The sequence below is a fragment of the Neomonachus schauinslandi genome, chromosome 10 (assembly GCF_002201575.2).
Source record: "Neomonachus schauinslandi chromosome 10, ASM220157v2, whole genome shotgun sequence".
NCBI lineage: Eukaryota > Metazoa > Chordata > Mammalia > Carnivora > Phocidae > Neomonachus > Neomonachus schauinslandi.
The window spans coordinates 51114779-51140787 of NC_058412.1; the positions used below are offsets into that span (position 1 = coordinate 51114779).

The 26009-nt window shown below is 52.1% G+C and overlaps 1 protein-coding gene across 4 annotated transcripts; it reads right to left on the bottom strand.

Moving 5' to 3' along the window:
- Positions 1-820: 820 nt before the first annotated feature.
- NAGK (N-acetylglucosamine kinase) lies at positions 821-11395 on the bottom strand. 4 transcript variants are annotated; one of them, XM_021699040.1, is made up of 10 exons: positions 11381-11395; positions 9250-9334; positions 8997-9095; positions 8078-8219; positions 7194-7304; positions 6420-6532; positions 4668-4755; positions 3657-3754; positions 3116-3194; positions 821-2491 (listed from the first exon to the last, which is right to left on the bottom strand). In XM_021699040.1, exons 3-10 carry the CDS (start codon positions 9054-9056, stop codon positions 2301-2303), a joined length of 882 nt encoding a protein of 293 aa, XP_021554715.1. In that variant the 5' UTR covers positions 9057-9095; positions 9250-9334; positions 11381-11395; the 3' UTR covers positions 821-2300. The 4 variants fall into 4 exon arrangements, with proteins under 4 accessions (XP_021554715.1, XP_021554713.1, XP_021554714.1 ...); XM_021699038.1 differs by lacking the exon at positions 11381-11395 and adding an exon at positions 10897-11253; XM_021699039.1 differs by lacking the exon at positions 11381-11395 and adding an exon at positions 10542-10637.
- Positions 11396-26009: the final 14614 nt, after the last annotated feature.

Consider the following 26009-nt stretch of genomic DNA (forward strand, 5'->3'; position numbering starts at 1 on the left):
ACAAGGCTGTTACAGGCTCATCTCCAAGGCCTTGATAGTATGGAATCCTATTAATTGCTCCTGTTATTAAGGAAGGAGATTGCAAGTTTAAATGAAAGGGGGGGAACTCATCAAAAATGACTTATGACTTTCTGCCCTGCAACCTCTGATAACAGAGCCTTACTAACTGGAAAATAAGGCACTTCGTCACATCTCTGGCTAAAGGATCTAGGAACACATTGGACCTTGAATACACTTTAATATTGTCTTTTTTTTTTAAGATTTATTATGAGAAAGAGCGTGCATACAATATGGGGGAGGGGCAGAGGGAGAGAGAGAATCCCAGGCTGACTCCCAGCTGAGCGTGAAGCCCGGATGCAGGGCTCAATCCCATAACCCTGGGATCATGACCTGAACCGAAATCACAAGTTGGGACTCTCAACCAACTGAGTCACCCAGACGCCCATTACCTTTATTTTTTTCAACTAACATTTATTCAATATTTATGTACTAAGACTAACAAAATCAGTCAAGATGTGCTCCTTGCTTGGCTCTCCCACTGGAATAGTAGAGCCTAGACAATGGTTTAACGAAGAGAGATGGCCATATTCCTGAAGAATATAAACTCTCCACCAGTGAGAGTCTAGATTCTAAATCCAAAATACTGCTTGTTCCTGGTCCCAAGAGCATGTAAAAAACTTCTCCAGGGGTGCCTGGGTGGCGCAGTCGTGTTAGGTGCCCAACTCTTGGTTTTGGCTCAGGTTGTGATCTCAGGGTCATGAGACCAAGCCCCACATCGGGCCCTGAGCTCAGCATGAAGTCTGCTTGAGATTCTCTCTCCCTCTGCCCCTCCCGCTCGTGCGCTAAAATAAATCAATCTTAAAAACACACATACACACACAACTCCAAAGCTCCCTGCACATTAGTAAGTGTTCTTTGAACTGTGAGATATAGCAAAGACACCTCTCTTTCTCCTCTTTGCAAGCTTTTTATCAGATGTATGGGACTTGCTGAAAGCTGGCCCTTAGTGGTTTAGACCACAGGAGATGTGAAGATGGCTGCCTGTCTCCTCAGAAGGAATTTGGCTTGAGTTCTTATTGCTCAAAACCCCGGCTTGTGTTGGGCTAGGGTGATGGGAGGAGAGCCACTGCCACTCTGTTCTACACTGTGAAAGCAGTGTCACTTGACCTGAGAAACAAGTATTCAAGACCTCTTCAAGGGCTTAATCAGCACTCAAAAGCTATAGGGTAGAGCTCTCTCAAGTGCAGATCCTGGACCTCTGCAGCACAAATCACCCAAGGTATTTGGTAGGAATGAACATTCCCACCTCTTCCTTGACCTACTGAATCAGACACCTCATGGAGGAGGAAGACAAAAATCTTAGTTGAAAACAAGATCTTGAATGACTGACGCACATGTTCCATGCCTTCTAACAGCTTTCACTCTGAACGCCCGTAGAGGCAGCCACTGGGGATCAAGATCTGTCTTCAGTTCACCAAGCACCATGCGCCGCCCAACAGGAAGCTTTGGGCTTGATTAAACTAACAGTATCCAGAGGACAGGAATCATGTTTGCTCTTCACTGATGTTCATCATTCGTGTCACACAACAAATGCAAAATGTCATATTATAACCAGAGCCAGGCTAGAAGTCACGAGGAGTAAGTAGGCCACCTCGTTGTGTCTAATTGGCCTTCTTAGATCTCAGCCATCTTCATAACCTCTCAAGAACTCTTTCATAGGGGAAAAACTGCAAAATGTGCTGTTTACCTCTAAGTACCAAATCCAGTGAGGTAGTTCTCCCAGACCAGAATGGTACCATCTCCTAAATCCTACTGGGACTATCAGGAGAGGGTGTTAAGTGTCTGAGGTTACGGCCACAGAGAACACTTAGTTCCAGCAAAAATGGCTGGGTAGGAATCATTACTCACTTGGACAGGAGAAACTGAGATCACAGTTACCTGGCAGAGCACGGCATTTAAGTATGCTAATGTTGGGGGGCATGGGGAGGGATAGCACACATGAATTATCTGCCCAACTGTATGGTGAGCAGATTGCAAACCACAGGCCAAGCATCTGGGCACAGGGCTTTAAATTCTAGACTACAGCCATTCCTGAGCTCTCTGGGATACCTGCTGGCAGGTGCACTGAGGATCTACACAGCAAGTGTGCTTGGTAACACGATCTAATTGGGGAGTGGATAAAGTGCATTTATTCTCTTTTAGATGTGTTTTTCTTTAAAAAAAAAAAAAAAAGGAAAAAAGCCTCCTTTCCGGCACCCAGTGTCCACTGGGCTTGGAGGGGTGGAGCCAGGGCCAGCCCCCTAGGAGAAGGTGTAGGAGTAGAAGGCAACGGCATTGGCAGAGTAGTCCATGGGGAGGAGGTGCCTGATGTGCCTGGCCCCGAGGCTGGCCCCACCCAGGGCAGAGGAGTGTCGCAGCTTCATCAGGGTGAAGCTGGAGAAGGAGTTCTGGGCCTGCAGCTCTCGGCCCTGGGTCAGCGCCAGAAGGAAACCTGAAGGGAAAGAGGGCAGAGGGCGGAGGTGAGAGTAGACCAGCACCCTGTGGTCGAGACCAGGAGAAGGTGGGACAAAGACAGGGAGGGAAAGGAGAGGCCCAAGCCCTGAGGCATTCCTGTGCAGGTCCTGCCAACTCCCTAACAGGAAGGGCACCGGGACATGAGCCCAGAAAGGGCTGTGGGGTACTGGAGCCTGCAGCCACCGGGCACCCAATGCCGGGACCTCCAAGGAAGCAGTGGGGCCCTCCAACTACTTTAGGATGTCTAATGATAGCACACAGCTACCTGAACCAACGCTGCAAGGGCAAAGAAGACACCTTTTCTCCTTCTGGCTGCAACTGTGTTGACTAGAGATGTCACCACATGCAGGTGAGAAGCTCTCATTTCAACGGAGTTCTTTCTCCAATTTTTAAGAAGTGGTGCATAGCTAATAAATTCTTGAAAAAGAGTATCTTTTTAAGAGTTCAAGGAAGCTGAGTGAGACACAGTAAAAGGGTTCCCTGGCAGACTGAAGGCAGAGGGCTGTGGCCTGTCTAGGCCTCAGGGCCAGGTCCCAAGTCTTCCCCGGGGCAGGCAGCTTTCCCGGGTACCCCCCCCCTCCACCGCCCACCCCAGGCTCACCTTCCCTCAGCAGCTCCCAGCTCTTCCACACAGAGCCCACACACAGGATGGGGAGGCCCATCTTCCCCTGGAACAAGACCTGGCGGAGAGCAGAAGTGGACACTGGGGGCGACCAGACCTCTCCAGCGCTGAAGTGGGTACTTTCTTAAGACCAGCCAACCCGATCCCTGTTACTCTCCCTCTAGCCAAGGTAGATTGAAGAAAAGGGAGAATCATAAAGCCAAGGGAGAGAACGGAAAGGAAAAAGGGTGAAGCAACAATACAAAGGAAGGAAAGAGAAGGGAGGAAGTGGACAGAAACATGTACAATGTTAAAGCAATTTACTCTATATAAATACAGGCTGCAGGCCAGCCACAGAGGCGAGGCACTGGACCCAAGAACTTTTCTGTGTTAGAGACTTTATACAGAGTTTTTCTCACACCCTAAGTTCATTTAAAACTGTGCCCCCTTTACAGAGTTTGATGGAAGAGTCTCATCCCTGAGGGGAAAGAGCCAAATCTGGCCCAGCAGCATCCAGGTTTCCTTTCCCACCTCGACTCACCGGGTCAATCTCAGGCAACACTGCCACCACGTGTCTGCCCAGCATCTCCCCAGCCTTCCTGAAGATAAACCGGGAGAGGGCATCTCCCTGCTGGGCACCTGCGGGGTAGGGGGAGGGTAGTTGGTGAGTACCTAGGGAGCTGCCTGTCCTCTGTTGCAGGGTAGAAACAGGAGGAGCACCTATAGCTAGGAAAGGTCCAAATTAGGAATGGATGCCCACCTCAAGCCCCCAAAGCGGTCTCTCATCCTTACTGCCCCACTCCCACCAGGTACTCCCGGCTGAGGAGGGATGTCCTGTGCCGAGGCGGCTCACTCCAGGCGCAGGAGAGCGGCCGTCCCCACTAGAGAAGCACAGTGGCATCTGGTCTGTACTCCAGCTTACACGGGGTGACCGAGTCTGTTCCTGAAGGTCTCCCACCTCTGGGGACCCTACTTGAGCAGCTGGCGGGTGCTCCTGCCCCACCCCCCAACCAACAGTCTGCTGTCGGTCCGCCCCTCCCTAGCTCTGCTCTGAAAGGGCCTCAGTCCAGCAAGATCTAAGAGGGGCCTCCAAACGAAGGGAGTATGAGCCTTATAGTGGAGAAACAGCACTGTGCAGACAAGCAAGCCCTACGGTTTAGCTTCTCCTGACCCCCAACCCACCACGCCGAACCTCTCTATGATCTCCTAGCTCTTCGGGTATCATTAGTTTGTTTTTTTATCTTTTTTAATTACAGATTTGCCCAAAGGACAATTGCTTCAGAAATCTCTCAGAAACAGACATACAGCCTGCACGAGCCACAACAACTGTCAAGAAGAGAAACATAGATAATAGGAAGCAATTGTCAATACAACTCACATGTCCTTCTGGCCCCTGCCCAAGGCCTACCAGTCCCAAGGTACAAAGAACTGAAGTCACTTGGTCAAAGGGAAATTAGCTTCCAGTTCCCATATGAACCCCACTCCATCCCCCAATTAGGGAAGTCTTTGGGGGAACAAAACCAAATAAAACCCTGCCCCCCCTCCCCCGTACCTTCTGCAATTTTCTGGCAAAACCCAGCAAACTGGCATTTATCAAAGTCCCTATACAGGTGGGTGAGGATTCCTAGCCGATCGGGCACCTGAGAGACAGAAAGTGCACAGTCATCAGAAGCAAAGAAAAATGTGCAGTCTGCCCACCCAAGTTGATCTTCCTGATGTCTCTGTTTGAAAAGCTGGAATAATGTTTGTTTTTTTAAGTTCTAGAGAACACAAGGATTTGAGACTTCTCATTTGAGGGAAGTTCTTCGTTTTCCCCACATGGATTCCATCACTCCTTACAGATTAGCTTGGATACACACAGCACAGAGCACAGATCTATATGCACCAAAGTGCGTTCTGCAGTTCTTTGAGGTGCTCCTGAAAAGATTTCTTTGGCAAAAGAATCTAAGGACTACTGCACATTGCGGCTCTCAGGGTCACAGTGTGAACTAGCAAATTAAAGGCCCTGTGTAAATTTATTTCAGAAATCTACTCATTTCTCCCAAACTCCTCTGACCATAGAAGTTCCTTCTCTCACCCTAACAAACAGCCTCTGCAGGAACTGAGGGATGGGCGCTTCCCCAGAGTACACACTAAAATGGGAGAAGGGGGGGCTACAATGTGAGCACCTACAGCCATACAGTAAGCATGTTCCACACACGATCTCATTTAATCCTTGTAGTGACTTTGTGAGAATGACTAAAGGCTAAAAGAGGGTGTGGCAGACCTACTAGCGGGGTTTAGAACCAATCTGTTGGGTCAGGGTAGCTTAACTGCACCTTCCACAGCAGCCGCTATCGAAAGTGATTTCTCTTCCTGGTCCCTCCCGCTTCCTCACCTTGGCCCTGGCCAGAGTTTCTCTGTAATCAATTAATCCCCCAACCTTGAAAATACAGGTCCTACCTTCCAGCATCTCTAATCTCCTTCCTTGAGCCCGTCCCCAGCTCATGTCAGTGGCTCCCATGCAGAGAGGTCTATCGAATAGACTTATCTTCCTTCTCCTCTCCCCTTTTACCTCGGGTTCAGCTAAAAACAGCTGCTTCCTAGTCCACTACAAATAAGCATGGCCCAGACAGAGGACAACCCTGGGTAGGAGGTTATACCTCCCCCAAGAACTCTCCCTGCCCACCTCTTTTTTTTTTTTTTAATTAAAAGATTTTATTTATTTCAGACAGAGAGAGAGAGAGAGAGAGCACGAGCGGGGGAAAGGGGCAGAGAGAGAAGCAGGCTTCCCGCGGAGCAGGGAGCCCGATGCAGGGGCTCGATCCCAGAACCCTGGGATCATGACCTGAGCCAAAGGCAGATATCTATCCAACTGAACCACCCAGGCGCCCACCGTGCCCACCTCTGTCACAGGCTCTCCTCCCTGACCCATGCAGGCCAGAAGCAGCTCACTGACACACCTGTTCAACCTTCCCTGCTGTCTCTGAGTACACCACCTCCTGATCTCACCCCGCACTTCTCACTCCAGCCTGAAATGGCATCTACCTTCATCTCCCAGCAGGGCCTAGCTGCCCAAGAATGAATTCTAGCTAACCACCTGTCCCCAGCCTGCCCACTCCTCACACCTGACAGGCTCTTGGTATGTATCACCCCCATCATTATGAATCCTATCCTCACCTGGAACTTCTCCATCCTCCAGCTCTGACCCACATTCACCCTGCCTTCCCTTTGGCTCACCCAGTTCTTCTCCTACATTCACTGCTGCTCAGTATCCCACTGCCCCATCCCAGGTGGGCATGTTTACCAGAGGCAGGGGAAGTACCTGGAAGTAGCTGAACATCGCCTGTTTGATGTAGCCAATGTCATGAGGAGCCGCCTCTAGGTTGTCGATAGAGTCGAACACTGTTTTCACTGCTCGGTGTGCGATCCAGTAGGCTGTGGAGGGCAGAGGGGGCTAAGAAGATGGGGTAGTCTCCCTGAGTTCACAGGTTAATGACCAGCTTCGGTATTACAGCAAATTAGGTGCCCCGATTTCGACTGTATCTGACAACCCACAGAGGGAAAGCTAGGGGGGAGACGAGAGGTGAGGCTGGGTCACGCCAGCTCCTACCTACAAATAAAGACAAGGTCAGTCAGCTGTGACAAAGACCACTGTGGTCACTGCCATGAGCTGGCCCCCAAGGCCCCTATGAAAAGGTGTACCTGCTACCTATAAAGAGGTCATGCAGGAGGAGTTTCTATACCCCTTTCCTATTAGCAGACTGGCATCTACGGCCGTAACCTTCACAGTGTCAATTCCTCCCCAAGGACTCCAAAAGTCAACACAGGTGGGCAACAACTATTATGCCGAGGCGTGAGTCTGAAGCTGGATCCGAATCACTGCTGCAGAGACCAAGGGCAGCCACTGGTCCGCCATCTGCACCTCTGTGTTCTCTAAGCCATTATCCTGGACGCAGAGCAACTTTTCAGGAGCTGTCCCCAGAGAGCCCCAAGGGGTTGGTGGCCAAGGGCAGCGGAGAGGAAGATGGGGAGCGGCAGGAAGGGAAGGGTCCAGGGCCCTAAGCCTCAGAGCCAGGCCCAGCTGCCATGAACTCACCTGAGCCCTCGTCCCCCATCATGTGGCCCCAGCCGCCACAGCCGCTCTCAGAGCCGTCGGGGTTGATGAGCCTGCAGTTGGAACCTGTCCCAGAGATGAGCACGATCCCACCTGGGGAAAGGGCATGGGAGGCTCAGTGTGGCCAAGGCCCTGCACGGAGCACACAGCTTCTGACTGAGTAAAGAGGATAGAAACCAGCCCCGGGATCACCACCCCGTCTTGTAGAGAAAACTGAGCCCAGCTAGTTTCCCGCCTGAAAGTGGAGGGCCTGCGTCTCAAAGAAGCTCCAATCTACACAGAGCCCTTCTCTGGGAGACGAAGAGGAACACGAGCCTGCCTCCTTGCCCACCTAAGTGACTACCTGCCTTACTGCGTACCTATTATGAGCCAGGGATTGTGCTAGACCCTGTTCACACAGTGATACTCATTCAACATCCTAAACCACCTTTGTGACTATGACTGCTTCCATTTTATAGAGGAGAGAATTGAAACTCAAGAGTTCCATAACTTCTCCAAGACGGTACTGCTGACAAAATAGGAGCGGAGATTCAAATGCCAATCTCAGGATACGAAGGCCTTTTCCACTAGCACAGAGCTCTACCCGTCTTCTTCTTAGCCCTCAACTGCTCTCCCAGGCAGCCTCCTCACCGCATGGCCTCTGGAGTGGAGGCTCAGGTCTGACCGAGATACCGTTCTGCCCTCGCACCTTCTGTCTGGTCCTTGCTCTGGCAGGGACTTAAGCCAATAAAAAGAGCAGGGAGAAGGGGGCGGGGTATGCTGGAGGCTGCCTTCCAGATATTTCGAGACAAGTTCTGCCAGCTGTAACTAAGGGGCTTTCCCAAGAAAACCAGTTCTCAACCTCACCCCGCCCTCCTCCTCCTCACCATCCTGTGTTGCTGTGGCGATGGAGCCCGCGGCGTCGGTGGTGATTAAGTAGCTTTCACTCAGGTGGGGAAATCGGTCCCTCAGCAACTCCGTCAGGATCCTCAGTGCGTCCTCCTGCACCCCACCGCTCAGGGACAGGCCCTAGGCCGCGTGGGATGTGAGCAAGTGGGCAGGGCCCCAGACCCAGCTCCTTTCTCCAGCCCTTCCCTCCACATCTGGGCATAGCCTGCTTATCCAGCCCCAGTCCTCCTTCCGCGCCACCCAATGACCCACCAGGAGGCTGCTGGCTGCGAGAATGAACCCAGAGAGGGGATTCAATAATGCCAGGTTTGGAGGGTGGGAGGGTCAGCAGTGCCCTCAACGGAAAAGTCAGGCAGAAGAGCAAGTGGAGGAGGTGGGCTTGGTGTGGAATACAGGGGGCTTCCCTGTGCCTGCAGAACCTCTCACTGAGGCTACGGCCAGGGGTAGTCGGAGCTACAGCAGCTTGAGAGAAACGTCTGAGCGGAGACTCACAGCTGACGTTTAACAAGTGCTTATAGGTCAGGCTCTACGCTACGCACTTTGGGATGTACCACGTCATTACTCTTTCCCAACGATTGAGGTAGCTACCGTTACTTGCATTTCCCAAATGAGACAGAGGCTTAGAGGAGTTAAGTAGCCTGCTAAGGGTCTCGCAGATGTTGAGTGACAAAACTGGGATTCAAACCAGGGTCTCAATGGCTCTCCAAAGCCCTGGGCTCTTCCCATCCTTGTGGCTTGTAGGTGACAACTGAAGCCATTAGAATCGGTGAGAATATATGTTTCTAGACCAGAGACTAAGCCCCCAAGGCCTTTCACTCTGCAGTCATCAGACTCCTCTAGTCAAAATGGCTGTCTGTGTTTCTGCGCCTTAGTTCCCAGGCTCTACCCCAGACTCACCAAGCTTCGTAGAGGGATCAGAGGATCCACCCCTGCTTCCAGTTTGGCCCTGTTCACCATCTCGTTGATCCTCTCCACACACTTGTCTGTCCCGATTAGCTGGCCCCAATCAAGGGAAGGAGGAGTTACACAGGCTTGCATGACCTGTGTTGCCCCAATAGGCTGCTATACTCGGACCCAGCCACCATCTTAATGGGAGTTACAGAGAATAAAACCACAACCAAACCCACTGGTCCCTCAGTGGCGTCTTTACCCAGTGGTTTGTGCTGAGTCCATCTGCTTCTGCCAGGATCTGCCCATCCTCTGAGAGTAAAAGGACCTTGGACCGTGAGCCTCCCCTACAGAACACAAGGGGGCACTCAGCCTTGCTCAGACAAACCTGCAGGGACAGCTAAGCTTGTGCAGTCCTTGTCACAAGCAGAGCCCAGGGCCATGGTGACAGCTCTGGCAAACCCAATTCCCATTCCCAAGCCCACTTCTGCGGTCTGGTTTGATGTGCTACCGGACTGAAATGTTGCTACTGCTCAGCTTCCCTCGGGGATGTCCTACTTACCTTGCAAGACCCTACTTCTCTATCACCTAGCCCTTGAAACCCCTGACGCATGGCCTACCGCCACAGCTCCATTAGTTAAACCACATCAGTGCCCCCACAACTCGGAAAGATTCTGGTAAGAGTGTTTGTTTTTCCGTCTGCCTCTCACTGCACTACAAGCTCCCGATCCTTTATCCATCCTCATGCCGGGCACGGGCCAACACTCAGTAAATGTGACTAAAGGGAGTGGCACATGTCTCTGCTTCTTTCACAATAGCTAAAGGCTGCCTTTCAAGATCCAGCTCCAGCTACCAAGTTCTTCAAGACACCCTTGGGAGAAACACTGACCAGAGGGCAGACAGAGTTTATACCTACTTAAGCAACCAAATGGTGAAATGCTTATTAGTGGGGGAAATGGTAGTTTGGAGGGAGGTCTGTGGTGTGTGATGGATGTTTCTTCATTGATCAGAACTCTTGGGAATATCAAAAGAGGACACTAAAGACCTGCTGATCAAACTCAAAGATGACAAGAAGTTTCAAGGGGTAGTTAATGCACAAGGCAACAGATTCAATGTCCGTAAGCATCTCTTGACAACCTAGAAAAATAGGTCATATCTTACACATGAATATAACAGGGATGAGCGCAAGCTCCTGTACTGATTTTTAAAAAGTGCAACAGACACAGGACGGGGAAGATCAACCTTAACAAAAGAAAAAAGACACGGGGGTCTGTGAGTCAGCGCCGCACACAAGTAATCCCAATCTCAGATTCAAAAGTAAGTGCCTGGGCTGTGACAAAAGCCACCCTCTCTTATGGCCAGATGTGACACAGAATGACAGAGGGTTCGATCTGGAATGCTGACAAGAACGGGGGTGTCCAGGCATCAGGACAGGCTAGCACTTTGGCTGGCAGCTATTCTAGCTACCAGATCCTCTCTGGCAAAGGTCTTTGTCCCCGGCTTCCACCACACTCCCACTCCCCACCCCGAGTCCAGCAACTTCACACCCGACACCTGTTCAGCTGAACTCTCTCCGGGATCCGGAATGAGGAAGAGGAGCTTCTTGATCTAGCGGGGGACGGTGGAGTGGGTCGTTCGTGGGAGAGAGGGGTGTGGTTCCGCCGTGAAACATAAAAGACCCCCCGCCCCGGGTGTGGCCGTGCACACGCAGTCCCCGCAAGCGCTAGGGCACTGCCGCGCGTGCACATACCCCTCCTCCGCAAGACCCTGCAGCTCAGAAGCCCAAAGTGGCCGGCCCCTAAGGTGGGAGGTCACCAGCCTGCCAGCCTGGCCATAGGCTTCCTTCCTTTCGCCCTCCTGCCGCTTCCAAGCCGTCCCTCCCTGGTTCCCTCCGCTGAGCCACACTCACCCCTCCACACCCCCGTACAGTGCGGCCATGGCCGTGCTGCCACCGCCGCAGATCCCGCAGTTTCCTTTTCTCCCGCCCGCTCGGCACCGCCCCCCCGGTCACGTGAACGCCCGCGCCGTCCAGCTGACTCGCGACAGCGTGTGCGCGGGGCGGGGCGCCGCTAGCCCCAGGCCCGGGCTGGGCGAGACTCCCGGGCTGGGCGAGCGCGGTCCTCAGCGGCTCATGCGGACTCCGGCCGGACGCCTATCCACCTCCTGGACCCTTCCTCCGGAGATGGATACCGGAGCCCAAGCGGAGCAGCCAGAAATGGGTGTCGGCTCCCACCCACTGGACAAGTTCCTGCCCTGCCCACACCCCCCAGCGCCCGGAAGTGGCTGACAGCTCCGCCCCCCCGCGTGCGCACTGCTTATGAGCCACGTAGACAGGGTGACCGGCGCGGAGAGGCGGCCCCGGGCAATCCGGTGCAAGGGTATTGGGGGGGCACCTTAAGAATGAGGCTGTGCCGGCCGCCTGGGCGGCTCCATAGGTTAAGCGTCTGCCTTCGCCTCAGGTCATGCTCCCCGGGTTCCTTGCTCGGTGGGGAGCTAGCTTCTCCCTCTCCTTCCCGCTTCTCCTGCTTGTGCTCTGTCAAATAAAATCTTTAAAAAAAATTAGACTGCCCAACCCAGCAGCTGCCTGGCCATAGCAAAAGTCATACTTCTGTGTACACAAACACCACGCAGACTTCGCGCTGCACTTGTGCCGAGTATGGGTAATCAGCAGTAACTAGAATTGGGCAGGGAAAGGAGAAAAGCCCTGGAGGCTGTCCTTGCAACCAGAGAAGGGGGCGGTCAGCTTTTAGCACCCGCTCAGTTCAATTTTTTGTGCGGGGTATCCGCGGGGACATAGACTAGAAACCTTTTGTTGCCCTCCAGCTACCATTCCCACTCTGCTTACTTCCATGGGATTGGGAAAAGGGAAAGGGAGCGAGAAGGGGGGAAATACTAGCCAGGGTCCGGAACCAGGCGGGGGCTCCTGTGAGCCTCCGTGGGTTGCTCCAGGCTGTTCCGGGCCCACGGTGGGGCAGCTTGTCAGGGCAGGAGTGAGGTCAGCTGCCCTTGGCATCTCTTCAGGAACTTCAGCCTTAGGGACGAGTCCTTCACAGGGCAGTTCTCAAACTGGCCTGGTCCCTGCTCTGCCCGCTCCCCATCCCTGGAGGTACCTTCTGTCTTATTTTAGAGACACCCTGCACTAGTAGCTTCTTTCCCTGATAGCCAGTTGGGTCTGGTTATGTTTTGGTGTGAACCTTTGGCATATATGTGCTCTTTTAGACTGGAAGAGAGGAGTCATTATCACATGACTTACTTATTTGGGACGCTGAAACACTACAATGTAACCCTCAAGAGTAGTTGAAAAGTAAATCACTACAGTCATAGAAAATATCAGAGAGAGAGGCAGGATTTTTTTTTTTAATGCCCACCTGTGTCATTTACATCTGCAAAACATCTGAGGTGGAAGGTGCTTAATCCAACACACGTTTTTAGAATAATGGAACTCATAGATTCTGGTGGGCTTAAACTGGGCAGGATTTTTAGAGAGACGATTGTAGGTGGATTTTGAAAGGACTGTGCCTTTTTGCACACTAGGGCAGTGAGCCCTGGGACCTGTATGTATGATAGGTTCCCTTTGTACTGCTTGTTTAGAAAAGGAAGCAAAAGAGAAAGTGCCCAGATTCAAAGACAAGGACTGAGTGCACCATTTACTAGCTTTACTAGCCGAGGACCTTGGGTGAATTATACACAGTCGCTGCTGTGGCTGCTTCTCATCTACAAAATGGAAACGATAAACGTCCACCTACCCAGACTAACACAAGATTTAAATATCATAAGAATTTTGGAAACCTTAAAGTACTACACAGATTGTAACTAATTTTTACTTACATTACTAAAGACCGTGTGCTGTCCAGCGCAGTAGCCACATGGGACTACTGAACACTTGAAATGTGGCTAGCACACTTGAGATTGTAAAATACAGGATTGCAAAATAAGGTAACAGAGCAGCCTTGAAAACTTCCTGAATGGACAAAATCAGTCTAGTCATACACACAAGGCTTAACTTAGCTTCTTTTGCAAGACTAACTTGACCTGGGTTATTTGCCGCTTAGGCCTCTAGAAATCATAAGCACAACTTGAACTGCTTCCCAAGGTTCATTAGAGGTAACCACTGACCAATTCCCTATCATTTAAGAAAATTTTAAATCTGTAACTGTACAGGCTGCTTTTAGGCAAACGGGCTTGAGCAATGGTATGAAGAAAGGGCCCAGAGCGACCACTTGGCTGAATACAGACAGGCTGACCGTAGGCCCTAACTGACCAATGAGCTACTTAAAACCAGGCACAATTACCAAAAAGGGGAGAATTCCATATGTTGCTATACCTCTTCACCTTCCCTCTTTAAAAACAGCCCCAACTCACTGCCTCATTGCAGACAGCCTCTCCTCTGCTGTCCTGCCGCCGCTCCCTTGCGGTGTATTCAATATCTGCCACGGGTGAATTCCTTCACGTCCCTCCCAACCAGCTTCCACCGGATCCTCGCCCGCCATCTGATTGAGAGATACCCCATTTAGACACCACGATAACCAATCGCAGTAAAGAATAAACAGTCACAGTCTTGTCACTAAATAAGCTGTTTTATAACGATATTATCTCTGAGCCTCATTCCATGTTTTGGCTTGAGTGCTCCTGGTTTGCAAACCGTCCTTTTTGTGTGCGCGCAGTAAACTTGTATTAATTACTACTTCAGTGATTCATTGGTTTTACTTCTGTTATTTCTGAACTGTTAACAGTGCTGTCCATTATAGTTCTCTAAAGCTCTTCCGTGTACTTTTATCTTGTTTGATTATTTTTTTAAAGATTTCATTTATTTATTTTTGAAAGGGGTGGGAGGGGCAGAGGGAGAGAAAGAATCCCAAGCCAACTCCTCCCCAAGCACAGAGCCCGAGGAGGGGCTCCATCTCACAGCCCTGAGATCATGACCCAAGCCGAAACCAAGAGTTGGGGGCACTCAACCAACCAAGCCACCCAGGTGCTCCTTGTTTGATTATTTTAACAACCCCATGAAAACATCAGAGATTTTTCACCACCTATTACAAGTGAGGAAACTGAGGCTCTGAAACCAAAGCAGTTAGCCTGGGCTCACACAGGTACATGCTCCTCACTGTGGCTGTGTTAGTTACAGGAAGGAAATAAAGATGTTGCAATACATACAAGTGTTAACTTCTGCTTAGCTTTGTAGAAGTTTAATGGCCCCTTTTATTGGGCTTGCAACATCCCAACAGCTGCCCCTGTGATGCTCATGTGGTTGGCAGTCCTCTTCTGCAAGACACAGTCTTGTTCTTTGTCCCCGTGGCTCCAGGGAGGCCAGATTTCCACTGGGGGTGGGGCAGGCAAAAGGAACAGCAGGAAAATATCTTCCCTCCCAAATCCACTTGATGGTGGGTCAGAGAACTTTGGGACCAAGGTCTTCAACAGGTTATGTTGACTTGGTTTATGAAAGCACAGCCACATCTGTTTTTACTCATTGTATTTCCAGGGCTAACCTCAGTCCAGGCACATGAGAGGAGGTCCGTAAATAGTTTTTGAGAGTGCTTATAAATGATAAAGCACTATATCATAGTCATGAGAGGTAGTAAATGCCCCGCTGTGAACTAAAGAGGGGAGCAAGCAGATTCTGTAGCAGAGAAAATTTGCAGAACAGATTTGGAGAAAACAGTAGGGAAACTGGCCTGGGGAAGCAAGAGTTGGAGAAGTAATCAAGGGGCCTCAAAAGGATCCAGCCCTAATCTGTCCTGAATTGGGAAGTTGCCAGCACAAGGGTGACCTCAGCACTGTGTTTAGGATCATTAATCTGGGAGGTTCCTTATAGCAGGACAAATGGGAGGGAAGAGCCTGGAGCAGGGAGACATTCAGAAGGCTGGGGCAATGGCCCAGGCAAGAATGAAATGAACAAGGAAGTGATGAAGGATAGGGCATAGCAGAAGTCAGGAGGACAGATCCAAGTCGGAGGTCATGCTGACCTCCCCCTCTATTGATCTGGGATGAGGGCAGAGACAGAAGCTGGAGCTGACTTTCCCACAGTGAAAGGAGAGGGGTAAGGAACTGCCTTACTAAAGGTGGAGGTGGGACTCCTGAGCTGGTAGCTGGAAGGCAAGAGAAGGGCTCTTCCAGACCTGCAGGACAGCCAGGAATCAGCCAGGAGATGCGAGGAGGGGTGTGGGGGACAGATTGCAGAAACAAGTATAGATGGCTGACTATAAATATAAAAAGTCTGATCTTCTAGTCTCCTGCCCCTCGATCTGAAAGTGTGAGGTCTTAGGCCAGTGCAGCAACCCCAGAAAATTAGGTTGGTTTATTCCCCTTTCCTGAGTGTGTGGGTATCTATGTGTGGTTTCTTTGCATGTTTTGGCTTATGTGTATCTATAGGTAGATGTGTATATACTTGTTTATATATTTGAACTTGTATAGGTTTCTGAGTGACTAATGTGTTTACAAGCACATGTATTTGAGATAATATCTTTATGCATTTTTCTGTGCTTAGTGTATGTACAGAACTGGAATTAGAATTTCAATTCTTAAAGGAACCTAAGCAATCCTGGATATTTAGGCACCTGTGAGCAGATGCACAGATGTGTAAATGTAACTTGACAATGGGATGCTGGAACAGGCTCGCCCTAGCTCACAAAGAACTAGCTGTGCACATCTTTCTTTCATTAGGTGACATCGCGTTGTAGCTCAAAATTGCCATGGTGGGAATATTTACAACACAGAAATCAGTAACTGCTCTAAATCAGGTGGTTGTTGTCTTCCAGAAAGTTGGCTGTTAAATGTTTACCAGCACACACTGGGCATATATGTTTTATGTGTGTGAGACGTCCGTGCTCCGGGTGTATCAGTGTACAAGTACATATATGAAAATGTGCACCCGTGTCGTGGGTCCACTCTTTTATAGATCACAAACTCAGGGGTGCAAACCTCTAACTATTTTCCTACAGCTGAGCTGAATTTCTATCTCAATCCTCTGCTCCTAATCGAATCATGTACAGGTGAGCTCAGTCATTCCAGGGTTCAGTCTAGACCTAACACTCAGCCTGCTCGTGGCTCCCACGTTTGCATCTGAGGGCCAGGGTTACATGGCAGGAAGCAGTGCCAGGAGGGGCGGCCACGGCAGCTGCCGAGATGCCCAGTCTCCCTGTCTGGGCCTCCAACCAGTCTCCATCTCTTGCGGTTTTTAGAACCTGTCTGCTTGTTAGGTTCAGAGGTTTTATGTTTCCTTCCTTCTGGGCTCCTGGACTCTCCCTCCAGGCTACTGCCTCCAGGATTAACGGGTTGGAGGGGGGAGCATCATGTCACCTAACTACACAATGCCCATGAGCTAAACTGCAAGCCCATCCTATACACACCAACATGTCCCCAGGTCAAGGGCCTCAGAGAAGGCCAAGCTGGGATTTGAACCCAGTTCTTTCTGACTGTAAAGCTTTTCCACTCTACCAGACTGCCCCAATTCCCAGTGGATTAGGGGCACCTGGTACATGCTTTTGGTCATGATGGGTTAGGCCACTGATGCTCAAAGAAATCATAGAATTCCAAATTCCATTATCTGACCCTGCACCAACTTTTACCTACCCTGTCACTGAGGTACACCAGGAAACAGAGAAATAAGTGTGTGTAGAGGGTGGGCTGGGAGGCTGACCCTCCTCTAGGGAATCTGTGACGCGTACAGCCAGGGGGATAAGTCTCACCAGCTTCCACTCCCAACCTGTCCCATTCCTTTATCAGAATTGTTCTTTTGCACCTAGCTGGAGCCCTGGACACAGGACTTTCTGAGCTACGGACATTCTAAGTCGCGGGAGAGAAGGGTAAAGGGTTCAGGGTAGGGTGGGTTACGCAGGTTGGTCAAGGCTTAGTATGTCAGGAGCCACTGAGAGCAGCCGGGCAATAGCAGCCGGAGCTTTTTTGTCTCTTGGAGGCAGAGACGAAGGTACTGGTAATAATGGAAGCCAGGAGGGAAAGCAGCCCCTCTGCCCAGTGGAGGGACCTCTTCCAGAGGAGGCCTGTTCTGGGAGCATCTGACCTCAGGGCTGGTCTGACCTCTGCCAACCACTGATGTGTTCATTTCCAAAATCCTGTCATTTCGAGAATGTGATCTACACGGAGCCTTTTTTCACCTAGCGCAGTTCCCTGGGGGTCCATCCCAGTTGTGGTACGTCTCGAGAGCTCCTTCCCATTGCTGAGCAGGGTTCCACCCTGTAGATGTAGTGTATTTCTTTCTAGTAAAATATTTCACACATACAAGAATCGATATAATGGCCAAAAAGTTCTAAAGTTGTGGCTCCTTATCTGCAAACTCTTGAACCTCACAGAAACGCCATGTTTTGGCACCCACCCTCGAGCCCTTATGGCTGAGTATCCCTCCCCAGGCTGGGAGGAACTGTCTGCTGGGAAAGGGGCTGACGAGAGCCCAACCTCCCGAGCCTGCGGGGGTCAGGACCTCAGGAGGGAGAAGAGGTAAACGGACCTCTGCCAGACTAGCACCTGTCTCGACTAGGGCCTCCCTTTCTGCTCAGACTTCTGGTGGACAGAAACTGGAGCAGGCAGCTGCCCGTAGAGGCTGGGCAGGGTCCTCTCTCAGGGCAAGTCCCCACCTGTTCCAGCCCCAGCTGCTACCCAAGGATGAGACAAGTGCAAGGGCAGTCCCAGGATCAGACAGGCCTCTGTCAGCAGGGCTCCTGGAAGGAGGTAAGAGTTCAAGACAGATACCTCTGGGGCTCTGTCTCCTGGAGGTGAGCCTGGCTAGGACCCCCTTAGCAGGTACCGAGTGTCTGCCTTTGGGCATATGGTAAGCAGCTCAAGCCTTGGACTGGGTCACGGCCTCCAGGCAGAGCCCATGCAAGAGAAGGGACAGTCCCTGGAGTCAGGTAGAAGAGAGAAGTGAGAAAAACAGAGGCTGCGAAACTTGCTGCAGGGCAGGAAGCTGTCCTGACCGGCTCTGCCCCTCCCTACCAGGTGCCCCAAAGACTCCCCTCCTCCCAGAATCCTGAAGGTTTGCAACCCCCTCCCCAATGTATCCTTTCCATAGGCCAGGCCAGAGTTGTGTCTCTGGGTGAGAGGGAGCCTGCTCCTACGTAACCCGACCCTTTAGGACTCTCCCAAGGCTGGGCCCCTCCCTGAAAATCTGAGGTGCAGAGCTGAGGGAAAGGGGCTCCAGCAGCAACCAGGGCACCGCTTCTGAGCATCTCCATGCACCTGGCCCCGGGGTTGGGCCAGGCTGCAGGTGGCAGACACGGGTCTCACAGATTAGCTGGGAAGGCAAGGAAGGCGTCAACTCCTGGGAAGTTCACTAAGAAGCCCAGAGGTCACGAGGAGGCTGTAGATGAATCTGATGAGGACCGTGGACTCAGTACAAACAGGAGGTCAGAGGAGAAAGGGGTTCGAATGGGCTAGAGCACTCAGGAAGGCTTCCTGGAGGAGGGGCACTGCCCGGGTCTTGAAAGCCTGGTAGGAACTGATGAGAGAGAAGGGTGAGGAAGAGCACTGTGAGTGAAGTAAGAGGGGCGGGTAGGAGAGTCTGTGCAGGGCAGGGGCCAGGATGAGCAGGATTCTTTAGGGTTCCAGAGCCATCACTCAGAGTGTCTTGTGAGGGCCAGGCAACTTTCCTCCCCTTCTCCACCAGCCCAGGAGACCTAGGCAGTGCGACCCACAGGGCAGGAGGCTAGACAGAAGGAAGAGGAAATGCTTGCCAGTAGCCTTATCAGTTGAAACAGTCCACTTACAAGGCGCCCTGCTGGGCTCACAGAGCTCCTTGAACTCCTTGGAGCCAACCTCTGCTGTTGAAATATGTAGAAATACTTGCGGAGAAGCAGTGAGACTGGTGGTCTGGTTTGCTCAGGACTGAGCGAGTTCCTGGGATACGAGACTTTCAGTTGCAAAAATGGGTTGAGTTGGTCACCCTTAAAAAAAAAAAATCCCTTCTGGAGAGGAGTCCTAGAGCAAGTCTGAGGGGGTCACCCCAATGATTCAAGACGGATTATATGACTCAAGTGTTTCTTAGGAGGAGAAATGTTCAGTTTTCAGTTCTTTAGAATTGTCATCCCATAATTTAGGAGAGCAGGATTGACATGTGACGGCAAATAACAGATTGAGGTATTACCCACAGAGCAATTCAGTGGTGTTTCCCAAATGCTGTTTCCTCGGAAGATGTTAACTGGTAATTCCAGAACAAAGGGTTCCTGTGATCCTTGGGAACACTGAGTGCTCTACCATCCAACCACCTGACCTATGTCAGGGAATCCTGCTGCCCATCAGGACATTAAGGCTCCAAAAAGCCCCAAGGGAGAGACACCTGTTTGATCCTGTTTAATGGCTCAATAAACAAGGTTATTTGCACAGAGGGAGCCTTCTCTTTACCCGCCTGCACACTCTCTCACCCAACACACACAAATTTTTTCGTGATTCCAATTTGGAAAACTCTGGAAAAAGAACATATGTCTCTAGGATCACCCACTTCATGGTCCTGGAGGGTGTATGCCAATTCAATAATCCCAAAGGCAGACTTTAAGGATAACCCAGCTGGAAGTATAATTTCCATTCTTGTTCAATTCAAAATTTCCCTCTTTTTTTTTTCTTTAATAATCCACTGGATTTAATTTTTTTTAAAAGATATTATTTATTTATTTGAGAGAGAGAGAATGAGAGAGAGCACATGAGAGGGGGGAGGGTCAGAGGGAGAAGCAGGCTCCTTGCTGAGCAGGGAGCCCGATGCGGGACTCGATCCAGGGACTCCAGGATCATGACCTGAGCCGAAGGCAGTCGCTTAACCAACTGAGCCACCCAGGCGCCCCACTGGCTTTAATTTTTATTTATTTATTTTTAAGTAATCTCCACACCCAACATGGAAAACTCACAACCCTGAGATCAAGAGTCGCATGCTGTACCGACTGAGCCAGCCGGGGGCCCCAATCCACTGGCTTTTATTTATTTTTTTTTTTGAGATTGGTAATGCACTTTTCTTTTTTTTTATGATTTTTTTTATTCTTATGTTAATCCCCATACATTACATCATTAGTTTTAGATGAAGTGTTCCATGATTCATTGTTTGTGCATAACACCCAGTGCTCCATGCAGAATGTGCCCTCCTCAATACCCATCACCAGGCTAACCCATCCTCCCACCCCCCTCCCCTCTAGAACCCTCAGTTTGTTTTTCAGAGTCCATCGTCTCTCATGGTTCATCTCCCCCTCCGATTTCCCCCGCTTCATTCTTCCCCTCCTGCTACCTTCTTCTTCTTCTTCTTTTTTTTTTTTCCTTAACATATATTGCATTATTTGTTTCAGAGGTACAGATCTGAGATTCAACAGTCTTGCACAATTCACAGCGCTTACCAGAGCACATACCCTCCCCAGTGTCTATCACCCAGTCACCCCATCCCTCCCACCCCACCCCCCACTCCAGCAACCCTCAGTTTGTTTCCTGCGATTAAGAATTCCTCATATCAGTGAGGTCATATGATACATGTCTTTCTCTGTTTGACTTATTTCGCTCAACATAATACCCTCCAGTTCCGTCCACGTCGTTGCAAATGGCAAGATCTCATTCCTTTTGATGGCTGCATAATACTCCATTGTATATATATACCACATCTTCTTTATCCATTCATCTGTCGATGGACATCTTGGCTCTTTCCATAGTTTGGCTGTTGTGGACATTGCTGCTATAAACATCAGGGTGCACGTACCCTTTCGGATCCCTACTTTTGTATCTTTGGGGTAAATACCCAGTTCCACTGGCTTTTAAATGCTGGACTTTTCAGTTCTTCCAGGGGCTTCTTTACCCTAAGGCCTCAGGCTTGGGCTTTGTTTTCCTCTGGGCTGGCACCACCAGCAGCCTCAGGTCATTCATTCTCTTGCCATGCCTTGCCGGGTGGGAAGACAGGGCTGGAACTCCTGAACTCCTCCTTCCCTGTGGCAGCCCAGAATTCTCTCCCAGATTCTGGGTCAGTAAGACGTTGGCCTGCCCTAGCCTTTTCTTCCAAAGGAGGAAGGGCAAGGTGGGTTTCAGCTCTCCAGACCCGGAGCAGGGGTCAGAGCTGGCCTCAGAGGTGTTGCCCAAAGCCTCTGTGGGCCTTCCCTAGCATTCTGCCTCTCCCTGAGTGATGGACTGTATCAGAGGAGGCCGCTGGAGTTGTTGGACAGATGGGGTTTGCGCAGTCATGAACCCCCAGCTGGGGCACTGGGGAAAGAAAGGTAGCAGAGGCATGGTACGGCCCAAATCTTCCCTGAGCTCCACAGTCCCCCGCGTGGGGCAGATGGGGCAAGGACATAGGCACTGGTTGCAAAACCAGGCCAGAACAGCAGTCGAGGCACCTCCCTGGAGGAGTCAAGCATTTGAGCCAAGAGTGAGAGCTATTCTAGTCCCAAACTGGAAGGAAGCTTGGGCCCTGGCAAAATTGTGAAACGATATAAGTTAGGCTCTGGAAGAATGAAAAGTGGGAGCTAGGTGGGCACCTCCATAGAGGAAGCCAGGTCTGGAGCTTTCTCAAGGCCCAGGCACTGCCCCACAGTCTACCCTCAAGCCCCACTGGGAAGAAAGTCAGGTAAACTAGCACCCACTGAGGATCCCAGACATGGCTGAGGAAACGCCCCTCCACCTTCCCCCGAACCCTAATATCCCAGAGATGAGGAGTGGTGGTAGTAAGCTAGGGCAGCCGCTTCTACTCTAAAAACAATCCACTGGGGGCGCCTGGGTGGCTCAGTTGGTTGAGCGACTGCCTTCGGCTCAGGTCATGATCCCAGGGTCCTGGGATCGAGCCCCACATCGGGCTCCCGGCTCAGCGGGAAGCCTGCTTCTCCCTCCCCACTCCCCCTGCTTGTGTTCCTGCTCTCACTGTCTCTGTCTCTGTCAAATAAATAAATAAAATCTTAAAAAAAAAAAAATCCACTGAAAATCCCTGGAAATGGGGTGTTGAGAGCGTAACAGTATCAAGCTTAGAGCCCTGACAGATATCCGTAAGGATCGGTGGTAATATTTGAGTTAGTAGTGTTTCTTCTTCCCACCTTTCAGGACCCGCCTCCCCCCATTAGGGGATGTGCGCTCTAACAGAAAGCCTGGGGGAGAGCAAGGATTGACCTAGAGGACCCAGTTTCCGATGGTGGCATTTCAGACACTGTAACAGAGATATCTGGGCTTGGGTCTTCCTCATAACCTTATTTTTTTTTTTAAAGATTTTATTTATTTATTTGAGAGAGAGAGAATGAGAGAGACCAAGCACATGAGAGGGGGGAGGGTCAGAGGGAGAAGCAGGCTCCCTGCCGAGCAAGGAGCCCCATGCGGGACTCGATCCAGGGACTCCAGGATCATGACCTGAGCCGAAGGCAGTCGCTTAACCAACTGAGCCACCCAGGCGCCCCCCTCATAACCTTATTATCACACCACACCCCTTGGGCAAATGCCCACCCCGGGCCGATCCTGTTTGCCGAGCTCTCTCTGCTCCCCGTCAGGAGCGAGTGGGGTGGGGGCCTCAGGCAGAGGCGCCCACTGGCCCGGCCGGTCCCACGTGGCCGGGCATGTGCGGTTCAGTGGCCAGCTGAGGCCTAAGCGGAGGGGACAGCAGTGCCTTTTCTGAGACAAGTGGGAAGAAGGTATCAGCCATGGCTGACCGAGCGGTGACCCAAGGCCCAACACAGAGCCGTTCGCAGCCACCACAATGGCGGTGGGCTTGCCGCGGCTTCCACGGGGAGCCCCACGTGCCGCCGGCGTGTCAGGCTGAGTTAGCACCGGGAGGGCTGAGTGGAGTCCTGCTGGAGGCTGGCTGGGCGGGGGGCGGGGGGGGGGGGAGACACGTGGGTGATAACCCTCCCCCCCGACTCTGGGGAGCAGGGCCAAGTGAGACACGTGAGCGTGCCCACCTCTGCCTGTGCCCGAGGCCGTGTGCGTGCGGCGGGAGCTCGCGTGCACCTTCGCGGCGCAGGATGCGTGTGTCCGTGTGCACGCGCGTGCCTGCTCGTGTCCGTTTAGCATGGGTCCTTCCTTTAGCGTACTTTGTGTATCTACGTCAGGCCTACTTGGTGTGTGACTTGGAACTCTGGGACCAAACAGGCTCTTCACAAACAGGGCGGGCCCCAGCCTCCAGCAAAGAGGCCAAAAGCCGGCTCCAGACTCTGCCTTCTCCTTCCTGAACCCCACAGCCCCGGGACAGAGCCTCGTTGGCTCAGGAGGGGAAGCTGAGCTGGGCGCCTCTCAGGCGAGGCCTCCGGGAGAGGGCAGGTGAATGAAAGGAAAGGGAGGTGGATGGGGAGCGGGTGGGAAACTGCTATTACTGCCTTGACAGACCAGCCAGAGGCTTCCTTCCCCCGTGGAAGACTGACTGGGGTGTCTCAGGGTGACATGACATCAGGCGTGAGAACCTGTGTGTCTACTCGTACCTGGGTGTACTTGATACCTAGGTCCGACTCGTACCGTCCTGATCGTTCACGTGTCTGTGCGTGGGTCCCATGGGCCCTGCGCCTGTGTGTCTGCCTGGGGGCCCTCTGTGGCCCCTGCCTATGCCGGCTGTGTGGGAGCCTCTCTGTGGCTGAGGTGTCTTGAGGTTTGTCACCTGTCAGCCTCTGAGGTCCGCACCACCCTGCTCCTGAGCCTGGCCTGGACCTGAGGCTCTGGGGAGAAGCTGCCTGCTCCACTCTGTCAAGGCTGTAGGCGGGGTGGCGAGGAGACTCGTGGTTCCTGGGAAATGGGATTCTGCTGCTGTTGACTGGCCAGGATTTGCACTTAGCTTTGTCTACATGTCACCACCTACCCCACCCCCTCCCCTGCTGCCACACAGCTAGCCAGAGGCGGTGGCCCTAAGACCAGTCCCACGCGGGATTCTGGCCTCTTACTGACCTCCGGCTGTGGCTTCAGGCTCTCATCACCTGCGCTGCCCACCCGGAAGGGCTATGGCGGCTGGGGGTGAGGTAAGGCAGGCAGGCTGGCTGGGACGGCAGTTCATCTGGTGTGTTGGGCTCAGAGATTTCAGATTTGGGAGGAAATTAAGAGGTAATCTTGTCCCCCTCCCCAGTGTATCCTTTCTATAGGCCAGGCCAGAGTTGTGTCTCTGGGTGAGAGGGAGCCTGCTTCCACGTAACCGGACCCCTTAGGACTCTCCCAAGGCTGGGCCCCTCCCTGAAAAATCTGAGGTGCAGAGCTGAGGGAAAGGGGCTCCAGCAGCAAGGAACCAGGGCACCGCTTCTGAGCATCTCCACGCACCTGGCCCCGGGGTTGGGCCAGGCTGCAGGTGGGCAGACACGGGTCTCACAGATTAGCTGGGAAGGCAAGGAAGGCGTCAACTCCTGGGAAGTTCACTAAGAAGCCCAGAGGTCACGAGGAGGCTGTAGATGAATCTGATGAGGACCGTGGACTCAGTACAAACAGGAGGTCAGAGGAGAAAGGGGTTCGAATGGGCTAGAGCACTCAGGAAGGCTTCCTGGAGGAGGGGCACTGCCCGGGTCTTGAAAGCCTGGTAGGAACTGATGAGAGAGAAGGGTGAGGAAGAGCACTGTGAGTGAAGTAAGAGGGGCGGGTAGGAGAGTCTGTGCAGGGCAGGGGCCAGGATGAGCAGGATTCTTTAGGGTTCCAGAGCCATCACTCAGAGTGTCTTATGTGGGGGTTAGGGGGAGGGCCAGGAAGGCTCCAGGGGGCTGTCCTTCCTGGGTAGGGGCTGGAAGGAAGGGGAGGAAGAAGAAAGGCAGGCTGGGCAGGCTGGGCGGGGCAGCTCTAGCTGGGAGGAAGAGGTGGGTGTGAGTACTCAGGACTCTCATCCTCCCATGGTCTCCTGTGTTCTTTCTCTCTCAGGCACCTTTCCAGTTCTGGGAAAGAGAATGTGTTTGGCTAGCTTAGGTAACAAGAATCAGTTTGGCTCTCTTGGGTTAAGGCTCTCCCTCTCCAAGGGGTACAGTATCACCCAGCAGAAATATGGCTGTAGGTGGGGTGGTTTTTGCCCACCATCAGCCCCTCTTTGTTCTAGGCCCGTGCTGGGTGCTGGGTGCACATTCTCACAGAAGTCTCGGGAAATATTTAAGCTGGGTCTTGAAGAGTGAGTAGGAGTTTGCCAGTTGGAGAGGTGGGGCTGGGTGTAATGGGCAAGGCTAGAGTCTGCATCTGAGGAAAGAAACCACAGAAGGAGAAGGAATCTCTGATTCTCTCTCTCTCTCTTTTTTTTTTTTTTAAAGATTTTATTTATTTATTTGACACAGAGAGAGAGATAGCGAGAGCAGGAACACAAGCAGGGGGAGTGGGAGAGGGAGAAGCAGGCTTCCCGCTGAGCAGGGAGCCCAATGTGGGACTCGATCCCAGGACTCTGGGATCATGACCTGAGCCGAAGGCAGACGCTTAACGACTGAGCCACCCAGGCGCCCTCTCTTTCTCTCTCTTAACTATGTGAGCCAGGAGGCAAGGGGGGCTCCCCAGAGGGACACTACCCTTACATGTTGTTGGAGTTGAAATGCATCTCACCTCCTCCTCCTGCCCCCGCCCACTCCTGAGGCTGGTAACAGACAGTTTGGGTTTGGTTTTTTCAAAAAGCAGGGCACCCTTGCTGCCCTAAACAAATCAGAGGTTGTGGCAGGAGGGGGAAAGGCAAGGAGGAGGTCCAGCAGCAGTCCCTCAGCCTGCATACACGCAGCCCTTCCCCTTTATTGTAAGGGCCCGACCCAGACCACCGCAGGGGCACAGGGGAGGCGATGAAAAGTTTATAAAAGCGGAGGGGAGTGTTGCCCATGAGTCCGGCTGGAAGGAGAGGCCGTGCGGGGAGTGTGTGCGCGTGAAGTGTCCGAAGAGTGGGTATGCTGAGGCCAGGAATCTGTTGGGAAAGGCGCGCTCCTGTGCGGGGCCTGAGAACAAGCCTCGGGCCCAGACCACTTCCTCACCAAGAGACGAACGAGCCCACACAGCTGTGCTGGGCTCACCGCCCCCGTGGGGATGTCTTTCCCTGGTTCAGGCTCAATGTGTGGCTCTGTTCTGCCCAAGCAGTACCTGGACAGCTCTCAGGCACATGCGCAGATCCTGTATTCCAAAGTCCGAGGACGCGGGGGGGGGGGGGGGGGGGGG